At 31.9% G+C, this 13703-nt stretch overlaps 1 protein-coding gene across 1 annotated transcript; it reads right to left on the reverse strand.

Annotated features, from left to right (window-relative positions):
* Positions 1-1346: 1346 nt before the first annotated feature.
* LOC134229220 (uncharacterized) lies at positions 1347-3243 on the reverse strand. Its single transcript, XM_062710960.1, has 3 exons — positions 2828-3243; positions 2403-2536; positions 1347-1820 (listed from the first exon to the last, which is right to left on the reverse strand). Exons 1-3 carry the CDS (start codon positions 3228-3230, stop codon positions 1551-1553), a joined length of 807 nt encoding a protein of 268 aa, XP_062566944.1. The 5' UTR covers positions 3231-3243; the 3' UTR covers positions 1347-1550.
* Between the last annotated feature and the right edge of the window lie 10460 nt (positions 3244-13703).

Consider the following 13703-nt stretch of genomic DNA (forward strand, 5'->3'; position numbering starts at 1 on the left):
ACTCTGCTGTAACCCTGGACTTCCTGTGTAATAAAGAGAAATACATCTATAAATTCATAGGTCGGTCGGTGCTGTAGCTTCAAATCATCTCCCAATATCACTTTTCCTTTTATGGTTTTTATTTTGTTTAAATTATAGCACATTAGTTAGGTAGTTTTTACTTTCAAATAAAGTTATTAGAAGCTTAATTTTATAAGTCAGCATTATCATTTAAATTTTCGGATATCGTAGATATAGTATGACGGCAATCGAAGATATATTTTCCCAGTTCAATGACCAATACAGATTTATTATATACGTAAATGGATACTTTGGATTGAAGATTAAACGAAATAACGATATAATGTATTGGATACAATTTCTCATGGCAGAATTAAATAAAAAAAAAAAGCAAGACATAAATGATTCAAAGGATGAGCATATATCTTTTTAAAGTAATGTAGTAATGGTGTTTGTGACCGATACTTTTATAATATGATAAAAACTGTGATTTACAAAGTCTTAGTAAATCTGATATTGAAAAGAACAGAATTTTTTTATATTAACAAGGATGTGTTAGTGAAACACTGATGATCCAGATGGCAAGGGTTGAATTTTCTCAAATACATGTCAAACTCCAAAGGTCGAGGTCAAAGATAAAAATTGTTGATTATAACCAAAAAAGAAGGCATTGTCACCAACTGAAATTTCTTGTTAAATTGAATTCACATGTCAGGTACGAAAATCCTATCTCCAACTTTTCAAAAGTTATGGCCAAGGTTTACGTTTGATATTTTTGGTAAATGAAGGTGCAAATGTTCAAAAGTTATCGGCAAGGTTAAAGTTGATAATAATCAATTGTGCAATTTTTATTATCCGTAGCAACATGTCCAAAATCATTGTGCAATGTTCATGATCATAAGTGACATGTCAGGGATCACGTGTGATATGTAATTGAGCAAGAAAATATATTACATCAAAATTTAAGTACATGCGTTTTTATTAATTACATATATAGTTACAGATATACTTGTTTACTTTTCCCCTGTCTTTCTTGAATCTCAAAATGGGAAACAAAACATCAATGGGAAGATTAACAAAATAGTATCAATTGATCCATCAATTATTTTTTTTTAGTTTTCAACAATTGTTTATCATGTTTATGTTCAACAATAACACATAATGTGATTGAAGTTGGGAAAGATTAATTTCACAGACTAATATAATGTTTTAAAATTCAAAATGAAGTTAAGGTTTTTATTGTAAACTTTTGGAGACAATTTCTAAAATTTAATAAAATCAAATTCTTTTTATAATTTTCCTTTTAACAAAAAAAAAAAAAAAAAAAAAAAAGAAAAGAAAAAAAGAATGAAAAATAGCAGCAGGCATGTAACTCTTGTGTCTGAGTGACAAAGTTTTATTAATGGCTTGCGCCCTTTAAAATGATTTTACTGATTGAAATAAAATAGAAAGACAGAAAATCTATTGTAGTTAGAATACGCCTTTTGAGCTTTTGACCTCTCCCTTAATCCCTTACCTGAGGTCATGTTAAGACACTGTCTGAGGTAATGTTAAGACACTATCTGAATATTCCAGTTTTGACCTCGTCCCTTACCTAAGGTTGTGTTAAGTGACTGTTCGGCCGTTCCTGTTCCACAGAGACCAGAGTATCCAGACTCACACAGAAACTGTGTATAGATGTCGCTAGTAGTGAGGTTATAGGTGATAGTACTAGAACGAGTGTACTGACAGCCAGACGGTGAGGACTGGGAGTGGAGTGGTGTCTTTGGTAACCCTGTGAAGGATTGTGCGCTACCAGTCTTGGCGCACCAACGTATCGTCTAGAAATCATACAAAGAAAGGAGGCAAATTTTAAACAAACAATCAAAATTAAATCAGCAAAACATATATTTTATTACCCACCGTTCCTAACCTGTATTTAATTTAAAGCAAAACCAAAAATAATTTATGGCTTAAGGAATCGGTAAAAAACCCAATGTTTCCTTTAATACATGTGTATAATTTGATTCTGTCTGATTCAGCCTTTTTTTTTACATAAAATATCATTGTTCATCCTTATCTGAAACTGTTGTCAAAAGAAATAATCTTAATTTAATTTTGAGATAAAAAGGACTCATACATGTTTAAATTGTTTCATGTAATGCTGAAATCTTTGAAAAAATACTTCGCCTTTTATATACACATCTAAATTGACATAAACTAATTTTCGAACATTTCTCTACTTTTTCTAGCACGAGAATTCAAAGGTTTTGTTTCATACATTTAATTCATAGAAGTTGTCTTATACATGTTAATCATCTTCGCTAATAGACATGCTACATTTCTAAAGCGGGATTTTTTTTTTACATATTGCATATATATATTGATAGACAATTTGAGCATTTTAACTTTTAAAAACTTACACCACTAGGATCACTGCCTATCTGTCCTGTACAAGTTAACTGTAAAGCTGTTCCTACTTCAAACTGTCTTTCATTGGTGTCAAACTGTTGTTCGAATATCCTTACTCCGGGCATCTCATTCCGATTTGGCTGAACTGTAATATACAAAGAGCATCTACAAAATTATGTAGTACTTGCAAACGTTAAGATGCATCAGTTGATCAGCATTAATTTGTTTTACTGTGTTATTATTATTCTGCCACATTACTGAATGACCTACATTGACTTTGATAATTAAGAAAAAGTGAAAAAAAATGGAAGCATTTACCAGTAAAAGGTTTTGATACAGCTCATTTACTGATGATGATAATTCAGTTTGGCGGTCAGTTCATTTCTCCTCTCATTTACATACATTTAACACAACTCGTGTCAGCCCGTTTACTTACCTCTATAAGAAATCTTTACTGGATTTGATTCAGCGTCTTGTTCAGGAATTGAATTCGAATTACTATCCACCCCACTCATTTTACACATGTATTCTTTGAAATCCTCTTGGCACCTCACGTTTTCTTTTGTAAAAGTTAATCTGAGTTCCGCTGTAGAAAGTGGTTTAAGAGTACCTGTTGCTGTTGTCCTGCCTTGTAGAGATAAGTCTACATAATAAATTTCTTCTTGAAAATTATCTATATTCAAAGTAATAGAAACAATTTTCTCAAAAGAGACGGACGTGTTCCTCTGTAATTCTAAAACAAACAACGCCTTGACCTGTGGTGGATTGCTTAAGGAGCAGACTATAGTCAGTGTATCCTCTTCTATATCTACCATCTGTGGAAGAGCCATGATCTGCATGTTTTGCGATGATGCTGAAAGAAAACATGAATTTAATCCAAAGACGCAATCATCATCTAAGAATCTTTCTCTCTCAAAAAGCATTTCAAATAAATTAAACTGTAATTCTAGACTGTACGAAAAAAACTATACTAATTGGTACAGACGTTACAATAATTATCATTTTATGACAGTATGGGTATTATAAGTTATGTATAGGCAGAAAAAACACGCTCTTGTTTCCTGTCACCAGATCTACCCAACATTTTAACCTCCGGCCCTAAAAGTTTTTTTTTATTTTTTTTTTTTTTTTTTTTTTTTTTTTTTTTTTTTTTTTTTTTTTTTACAATTTCATCTCTTCATCGTCATTATTATTGTGGGGATTTCTCGTAATTTTAGAGTTAAACATTTAGTTACCAAAAAGCATATTTTTAAATTTTATTTTTCTTAAAGAGCTGGCCTTTAAAAGCATGTAAATGTTTATTTTTGCTTTGCAGGAATTTTTTACTTCGAGGTCTTCGATGTTCTTTATGTGTAGCTGACCTAATGGTTATTGTTTGAATTTTTCGAATTTTCTAGTGCATTACAATTCAAAATAATTATTTACTTGATTGAAATTTAATTAAAATAGAAATGATCGTATACTAGTGAGTTGGTCTAGTTTTTTGTGCATTAACTCTTTTGAATATCAATTAAAAATGTTTCATTAAAACACAAATCAAGTATATCTTTTCCTATATATGAATAAAGGATAAATTTTACTTTTTAAAAGTACAACAAAAATTTTTCAATTGAAGTAGTCGCAAAATGTTTTAATAATTCAAGAAATAAGTTTCTGAAAACGTTTTTTTCGCCGTTAAGATCAGCAACATATATGTCATCATATAATTAACATGATTAAAATATACTTTGAATTCAAAACAAAATACTCTGGTTTGTTCTGAATTCAAGCCCATTTTTAGTTTTATTTAAATTTGGTTAAAGAAATACAAGCGTTTTCAAGAAAATTACACAGAATTTCCTTGTAAGATTGCACAAACCTTTCTGATGTTTTAAGTCTATGAAGTGTGAAAAACTAGCAATGCATTCCAACAAAAAAGAATCTTTAAATACAAAATAAATAAATACATATCGTTTATCTGCTTGGCACAGTGGAGAAGACATTTACTCTTAAGTCGCACAGTCCAAATGCTGTTAATGCTGAGTACATGTCTAATTTTTCACAATCCACCACCAAGTGGCAGTGTCTGAATATGAGTGAAAAATTCTTCAACAGACGTAAAATGAATAAAAAGAACAAATAAACATAAATTTTATTAAAATAAAACATGAATTATGATCTTCGACTTATCTTCCGATTTAGCTTTAAACTGTTAAATTCTGTCATTCCTCAACTTGAATTTAAAAATATTATGAAAAATACAAAGGCATAACCATAACGTGTACTTCAGTAAACGAATAAATTAAGGTACATTGATACTCTGATAAGAGAGATAACTCTTAATGACACAAATGTCTATTATTCCTTTATAAATTTGTAAAGTTAAAGTGCCTTTTTGTCAAATTTTGCCCCGCAAGCCATGCTTAAATCGTTGGAAGTTAATTCAGAATATACATTTCTTTGGAAAATCATGAAATTTAAAGAAAAATTTCATATGAGTGAGCAGAGGGTTTATGACCCTAAAATGTCTGGGGTTGGCAGAAATGGAGCGTCATAACATTGAATTTTTCACCTAAATTAGAAACTTCATAAGATATGACAAACCAAGTATAATATTATAATTGAATGCAAACTTCAAATAGTGTACTTATCCAAATTCAACAAAGAAATTAAAAGAGAACATGAAAAAACACAGGTAATAAAAGACCGTGAAATGTGCCCTGTTCTACCCATTTTGATTAAATACTTCCTTTTATATGTGTATGGCGGGCATTCGATAAGGCGTATCAAAATAAGTACAGATCATTGATAAACAAGTATTTAAAAGAAAGTAAAGTTGGTTTACTGTTGACGATGTATTTTGAGAAAAATCAATATTATTTCACCTTTAATTTATGACTAATACTAAGTATAGAAGTGGGATAAAAATGTGCAGAAAATATTGCAATAATAGTTAAAATCCAGTAAAACAATACAATATATGAGCAAGCCAATACTGAACTCTGAAAAAAAGAGTCATAATGGAATAAACTTAATTCTCTTTCGACCGGGCACTCATGTTTTTTTTTTCTTTTTAAAGTGGGTAAATGCAAAACTTCCTTAGATATATAATTTAATTTTATTTGTATTCTCGCCTGTCATTGGTTGATTTCCAAAAAGGAAGGCATAACATTTTGTATAATCTGGTTTGGTATGGGGACACACCCCCTTGACGACCAGCTTAATCATCATATCCATGCAATCCCCTCACTTCCAGTCCTCGGAATCCATGGAAAATTCCAGATTTAATAAATGTACCTTCAACTATAAACAATTACTCGTTCTTAACTCATGTAAACAAACATCATGGCTGCTAGATCTATGTATCAGTTATTACCTCCCCTCGCTTCGAAACACTTCTGTTACTACGGTTGTATTATTGCGCGGTAAATTTAAACTTATAAAAAGCAACACAATTTTACATCAAAAGTTGTTTAATTATGTTAAAATTAAATTATGAGGAATGACTTTAAATCGAGTATAATCTGGTTTGGGTCAGTACGCTTTATAATCCGCGAAGCGGATTATAAAAAACGTTTCAAACCAGATTATACTCGATAATATGGCAAAGAATTAGAGTCATTCATTAAATAATGAAATATAATGAACCCTTTGAGATGAAATATATTTAAAGTATTTCATTAAATTTTTGTTTCTGTATCTACAGGATAGAAAAAAACCTCGTTATTTAGATAATATCTGTCTTCACACATAATAAGAAACTTTCACGACTTGCCGAATCTTGAACTTACGAGAGCTGTTTTATAAATAATGTATACTCGGTGCTTGAAAAAAAAAACAAAGGCTTTTCAATGATATAGTCTTGAAGATTTTATTAAAATATTCTCATTTAGTTAAAACACATGTTTTAACCAATTTCTGATTGTTTTTAGAACACATTTTTATTATTATTCGTATACAGATACTTATATGGCACACCCTATGATTTCCAGAAATTGTTTCTTTTTTCTTAAAGCTGTTTCTTTTTTTTTTAAAGTTTGGAAAATGAAACACTTCAAAGGGAAAACGTTCTGGCAAATATTGATGTTGTGACAAAACATTCTCTGTTTATTACCAAAACGTCTTTACTCTTCATGGTGTTAAAGTAGTGAATTTCTTATTGTGGTTCTATCCTCTCATAAGCCTTTCAATTTTTTTTTTGCAAGTAGGTGCTTTTAAGACCTCCAGAAATTGAACTGCATCCCTGAATAAGAATTTGAACAAGACCATTAATATTTAAGAAAATGGCATATAAAACTGTTTTTGTGCATTACAAAACCTTGATCTTCTTAGACTTTTGCTATTTTTGTCTAGTGCATCCTATCGTAAATGTGTTTCAAGGGTTTAAAGCAATGGATTCGAGTTTCAAATTGTGTTTGAATTTCAGACCAACGTCGATAATGTAAAAACAATTGTTTTTTTAATTTTTGAAATAATTGTTTAGATATACTTAAACGCTGTAGTTTTAACTCATTTTCCAAAACATAGTGTGACCACTGATTACAAAGCTTTTTTACTGTTAATTATTTCTTTTTATATACTGTAAAAAACCCCAAAATGATGCCTATCATTTTTATTATGTATCTTAAAGTCATTCAAACATCGTCAATGATAGTTTGGAATTTTGGCGAACAACTTACCTTGGTTGTTGTAAGTCTTTGTTGCCAAGGACGGTACAAATTTTTAATCCCAGTTTTATCATTTTTGTTCATTAAAATCCGACCGCTTTTGTGTCTATAAAACAAACATAGGTTGCTGTAAATCTCGCATATTTCAGTGAATATTTCTTTGTGAATAACGAGTTTTCCCGCAGCTTTAATGATGTGTTTAATTTCACTCTAGTTTACTGATTCTTTATCATTCATCTTTAATGCAGTTTCTTGAATAGCCCTTTTTTTCTCGGAATGAAACTATGTGATAAAAAGTGCTCACATAAACTGTAAACATTAAAAGATAAAGATCCAGTAATGAGAGAAAGTCAGTATTTAAATTATATGATTTTTATGCTGTCTGTCATAGAGTCCAGATATTATTTATTGAACAACCATAGTAAATTGCCATATTTGAATATAAACCATGAGGCCCATGAGCCGCAACCCCCACCCCAACCCCCCAACCCCCCCTAAATAACAATGACTCTGTTTTTATCAGTGAATTTTCCCCAATATATTCCTCTATAAAATGAAGAGAATATATTGTGTTTCAGCCTACCCTAAGGCGACTGCTGTACCCCCTAGGATTCAGGATGTAAACAAACGTAAATCTGAGTATGAATCCATGTATACTGAGAGGAAAAAGAGACGCAAAAGAATATAAAATGCGAAAAATTTTTGACTATGTGGCAGAAAAGTATAAAAATTGGTCAGATACGTATTCTGGGTACTTTGCACTAAAATCGCTGGTCAACAGTACTCAACCATGAAATGTATGGCGTCAAGTGGGGGAATCGATAAAAAGTTAAAAACACGTGCATATTGAAGATTGATTGTATATTGTTTGTTGAAGATAATAATTTTTTGATCACATTTTGTAGAGCCATGCGATGCATTAGAGTTATAGACATTGTTTTTTGCAGTCAGTATAAATTTCTTGCAATCATGGTATGACTTTTTCAAGATTTTTTTTTTTTGCTGTCAGAGAATTAACTTGTAAGGTTTCCAACCAACCATGACGGTGACATTGGCGTTTAACAACGTCAAATAAAGATATGGCTTTTCATAATACCACCCCCTGTTATTGTCAAGGCATAATCACTGAAAGTGGTATTTATACAGCTGAAAATAATACTCATCTTTTTACCCTAAAATTGACAGAAACTTTGTGCTCTAATTTGAGCCCCAATCTTGGCAACTTAACGTCGATTTTACTCTCACAAGCGCACGTACACATCGTATGCGTAATGTCTTTAGCTGATTTACACTTGGAAAATGTAGCTAGTGTTTGTCGATACTTTTTTTACAGACATTCACATGTACCAAACCAGCTGAATTCTGTATATTCTATCCTAAATCGTAAGATTCATTATTGGGCAGGGGAATTTGTTTGCTTTGGAATAATACAGCTACTCTCAGCCATTAAAAACAACGTCGAAAGGATTGAATGAAAAAGACAAATGCTCTGGTGAACTCAATGCACAGGAAAATGAAGTTTTTTACTGATGCGCAATGGAGATTATGAGCTTTTAAGTTTTATTTTAGGGGGTGTCGCCTTATCAATTTTAATAACTCAGGAATTATCAGTGAAAATCATGCAAGATTTTGGTCACTTGTTGGTTATAGATGAATTAAAATGTATGATAACAATGCTAGAAAACATAATCGAAATAATTGTTTTAATAAGATTCAAAGCTTAAGGTCATACGCAACGTAGTTTGAACTTTTTTGGATTTTTGAGTTGAAGAGTTCCACTAAATGAAGGACTTGTGTGCAAAATTTTTTAATCTCTATATATGGATTTGTACACTTCTTCTAAAACAATTTTCGAGGAAAAAATCTGTGTTTTTGTACATTTTTATTCGAATAATACAACAATTTTCAAAATTCGATATCTTTTCAAAACCCCTGGTAACACATGCTGATTTTCTTCAAAGAACATATAATGATATTATAAGTTTAAATTTAAAATATCTTGGAAAAATATCAGTAGGTAAGGTACGTTGCATATGTCCTTAATATGCGTTTCGTTTTCCCTTCAGTATATAGATAATTTATCATGACTTTGTTGTTCTTATGAAAAAGACTTTTTAAAGTTTATTTTACCTCTTTATTCTTTTGGAAAACTTTGGCCATTTTGGCCCAAATGAAACCCAATAGGTCATAATTTGATTGATTAGAATCTACACTAGACCTAAAGAGGCTTCAGTATAAATATAATTATCAACTGCTTTACTGTCCTTGAGGTGAAGAGTTTAAAAAGAAATATTTTTTACACTTTGTTTGCCTATAATTGGTCCCCTGAGAGTGTTAGGATACAGTGGAGGGATGAACCTCTGATTGATGTGTTATATCCATTGCATATACTAGTAAAGGGTGAATAGCGGCGCAATTGAGAAATTGAGGCACACTTGACGCAATGTTGCATTTTGTCTAATCTCGACGCAAAATGTGAAAACAAAAAGTACAACGATGCAAAAATTCTATTATTACAAGTACATTACATTGCTTTGATTCCTTTTGTGTTACAAAATGTAACAAACCAAAATGTAATCATCATAAAAATCTGGTATTGCACTTTGCATTATCACATTCGCTGTTGATCTCAACTCATGTATAACCCAAATTTTAATAATCCCTGTTGCTATTACATTTTGTGCTGTAATAATGCACTGTAATTCTTATCAGGAAGTTTTCGTGGGAAGTTTGTGTGCAAAGAATGTTTATATCATTATAAAGATTTTAAACGTACATGTATATAGTCTCCATATTACTTAAAATTAAAAAAAAATATTAATCTCTATTTAAACTCTATTTAGAAAGGAACCTTAAAATTTTACATCTTGAACAAAACAAAAAACAAGAAGAATTCCCCAAGAAAACAAATAAAGAGTAAATGCTTCAATTCATTTATATGTTTTTAGATATGATATTATTTAAATTCGAATTCAGAAGTCTGTGACTAGAAGACCAGAAAACAGATTATATGAGCTGTGGTTTTGCAGTCTCTAGATAGTAGTCATGTATCCAGACTCTATCCCCTCTATTGAGTACTGTAGATTCCTTATTTTTCGCGAGTACTTTTTATCGCGAGCTAGGTATTTAACGTCAAATCCCGAGAATTATAATTCGCGAATGTACGGTTGATCAACAGAATAAACATTGACTTCAGGACCATAAAAATAAAAGCAAGTTATATTTTTTCGCAAGTGGTGCTTCTGGCGAAATTACGCGGAAATTAATCCCTCGCGTATAATAAGGAATTTACAGTATCAGGTGGACGGTTTGTCTTGATTGGGGATAAGTCGTTGAAGCGGAGTATAAGTTCCCATTTCTAGCAATCTGCAAATGCACACTATTTGTTGGATGACTCATGAGTGTACACGATATGGTATAGAAGCCATCATAGGGGACGTGAATATTCATGACCCCCGGGGGTAGGGTGGGGCCGATTAATTTTTAAAAATCTTCCTCTCAAGAACCACTGGGCCTGGTCCGTGAATTATATATAGGCTCCGTTCCACTAATTCATTGCATTCTTCGAAAGATTTGCAGTAAATAAATCCATAGGCTTTTTTGTGCGAAAAAATCAATGTGTTCATAAATTTTCCGTGAACATCAACTGCTTTAATGTAATATGCCACTTACATTTCCAAATATTTTTCTTTATGATTTTTTGCAAAGTAGAAAAACATCCTCATATACTATCAGATGGGTAGGAATGTTTTGATTGGAAACTAATTGATTGATTGTATGTATGTTTGTAGTTTTATGTCCCATTAAAGAATGCTTCACTCATATAGAGAGGTGACCATGATATCGGTAAAGGACTTTCAAATTTTGATCTTTACTCGGCACTTACGGCCACTGAGCAGTGAAAGATCTTGATCGTGCCAACGCCTGCCATGACACAGGGCCACGATTTTTATGGTTTATGATCTCATCCAAAATACCCGCAACTTTCACTTCAGAGTGCCGAATGCATGTCGAAAGAACAGTTCCTACCACTTTTATCGGCTTAGGTCAGCCGCAGCCGAGATTCGACTTATGGCCTCCCAATCACGAAGTAAGCGCTCTACCTACTGTACATGTACCGTGAACAGTGTTGATGTAATTGAAGTCAAAATACGAAAATCTTTTTATTTTTCAAAAATAGTAGTTGAATGACAAAATAGGTGGCGGGTAAACAAAAAAAGGAAAATAAGATATAAATTTAATTTTGGAGAATATATTCAGATACTAGGAACACAAACTTCAGTGCTGCATAATTTTCAAAAAGTTAAGGTAAAATAGGACTTTGATTCATTTTTTAAAATAATCATTGTAGTAACCACCAAGAAAGATGAGGCTTAGAGGATTTATGAGGCAATGTTTCCTCCATCAACTGGATTCATATGTGCTCAGAGAAATACAGTATTCAAATGAAACTTTGTTGTATACTTATTTCCAATACTAAAACATCTGTTCTGTAGCCATGATTTTTGAATCGCCTTTATAAGGACTAAGGCTTTAAGACTAATATACACTATTCATTTTCCAGACATAAAGGTCATCACGGTAACCCAGAGGTCTGTTTATTTTGTCTCCTACACAATTTTAAATACAAGAACTCAATGTTCGCTCTGCTGAACAGGCCTCTGCAGATCTATCATTCACGACAGTTAAACACATCTTTATGTTAAAGTCATAAGCAACGTAGTTTGAACATGATTGGGTTCTTCCCTGGAGTTGAAGAGTTCCACTAAAAGAAGGACCTATGTGCAATACTTTTAATGTCTATATATGGATTTGTACACCTCTTCTAAAACGAATTTTGATGGAAAAAAATCTGGAATTTATGTTTTGTAATGTTTGTATATTTTTCTTTGAAAATTGCAAAAATTTTCATAATTTGATATCTTCCAAAAACCTCTGGTAATGCATGCTGCTTTTTTGTCTATGAACATCTGATGGCACTATAATCTTAAATTAAGAATATCTTGAAAAGTTATCAGTAGGTAAGGTTTGTTGCGTATGTCGTTAAAGTATGAACTTAATCAATTTTATACATATATCTTAATTGGAATTCGGTATAATACATAAACATGAAACACAAAAAAATATTGCCACCAACGCCACAGTATGGTCGCAAATATGTATTTGAAAAATACAACCATGCATTACATAATAAGTAATTCGACAGGCATTTGTAAACAAGTAAGTTTGTAGCAACTTTTATATGTATTATAGAGAACTAATAAAAACTCCTTTAAAACTTCAAACTTTAAAAAACTTGTCCTATAAAAGAAGGATTTCAAACCATTGAAAGCCAAAGGGTTCAAAATTCCAACTCTGTAAATTTCAAAAGGTAAAGATGTAAACCTGAATTTATAAATTGTAAATCTTAATTTCATAATCCTTCCATTGTTCTTTCACAATTTGTTACTTGTAACTATATATCCACGCGTAATTTGACAAGTATAAAATGTGAAATACAAGTTTTGTTTTTCCTCTCGCGAAATTTGTAGACTTACGATTTGTCTACTTTTGAAATGTTAATTGTACTTTCGTGATTTGTAAATTATGCAAGGTTGCATAATGCTAACACCTATTAATAAGACGAAAGGGGGTGCTATAACGGCAATAGGTTAATTCGTTGCTTAACAATTTAATCATTTCCCCAATGCGTCCAGCAGTGCACCAGACCTGAGGATCATTGATGCGACTGGCCCAGGATAGACAAGAGTGGAGAATATTTGTTGCTGCCCTACACACAACATGATGTAAAGGACAACGATGATGATGAATGCGTCCTACCAGGCTAAAATATAAAGAAAGCCTGCTGAAATGTTTATAAATTAATTTAATGACTATAAATGAAATGAAGGCACAGCCTAATAAAAATCAAAGTACTGAAAGTACTGTTAGACGGAGGCTTCATGTATGAGAGAACACAAAAGAAATATATTTGTCATACATTGCTGTAAAGAATATTATGAGGAATAATATGTAGTTTTTTTTTTCAATTCAACATTTTTTAAAAGGATACTCCAATATTCATGAGGTTGTTGGGATATTATAATTTCATCTTTGTAATGTAAATTTCACCTTCCTTAAAGTTCACTGTTATTTAGATCAAATACTTTCAATATTAAACCCTTCAACGTAAGAAACAGTAATTGACCAGGCCTGGTTGACATAAAGCTTAGACGGGCTCAATTTTTATCTCAGTCTCACTTAAGGAATATACAGTGGAAAAGTGAGACTGGGGTCAAAAGTGAGCTTGTCTAAGTTTTATGCCCCCAGGCCCGGTTTGATGAATGTAGGTCTAGTCTGTTCTAGTCATGAGCCCACTGGCGGATTTAGAAGGGGCCCCAGGCCCCCTCCCTTTTGAGTCCAAAAAATACACAATATTTGATAAATGAATGTTTTTAATTGTGGCTGTCGGCCCCTTCCTTGACCTCAAACTGGTCCCCCCTTTTTCAAAATTTCTGGATTTAGCATTGGGCCTCAGCCACTCAGTAGTTTCCATATTTCAAGATATCTTATTTATAGGTCACAGAGACCTACTGTTAACATAATTATGACATGTAACAGCTACCAAAATCAAAATTTCTCGGCCTTATTGTAATAATGTTATGATATGAGCCAACATGGAAAAAG

The sequence above is a fragment of the Saccostrea cucullata genome, unplaced genomic scaffold, assembly GCF_032062105.1.
Source record: "Saccostrea cucullata isolate Sc308-1 unplaced genomic scaffold, CSIRO_AGI_Scuc_v1 ctg23683, whole genome shotgun sequence".
Lineage (NCBI taxonomy): Eukaryota > Metazoa > Mollusca > Bivalvia > Ostreida > Ostreidae > Saccostrea > Saccostrea cuccullata.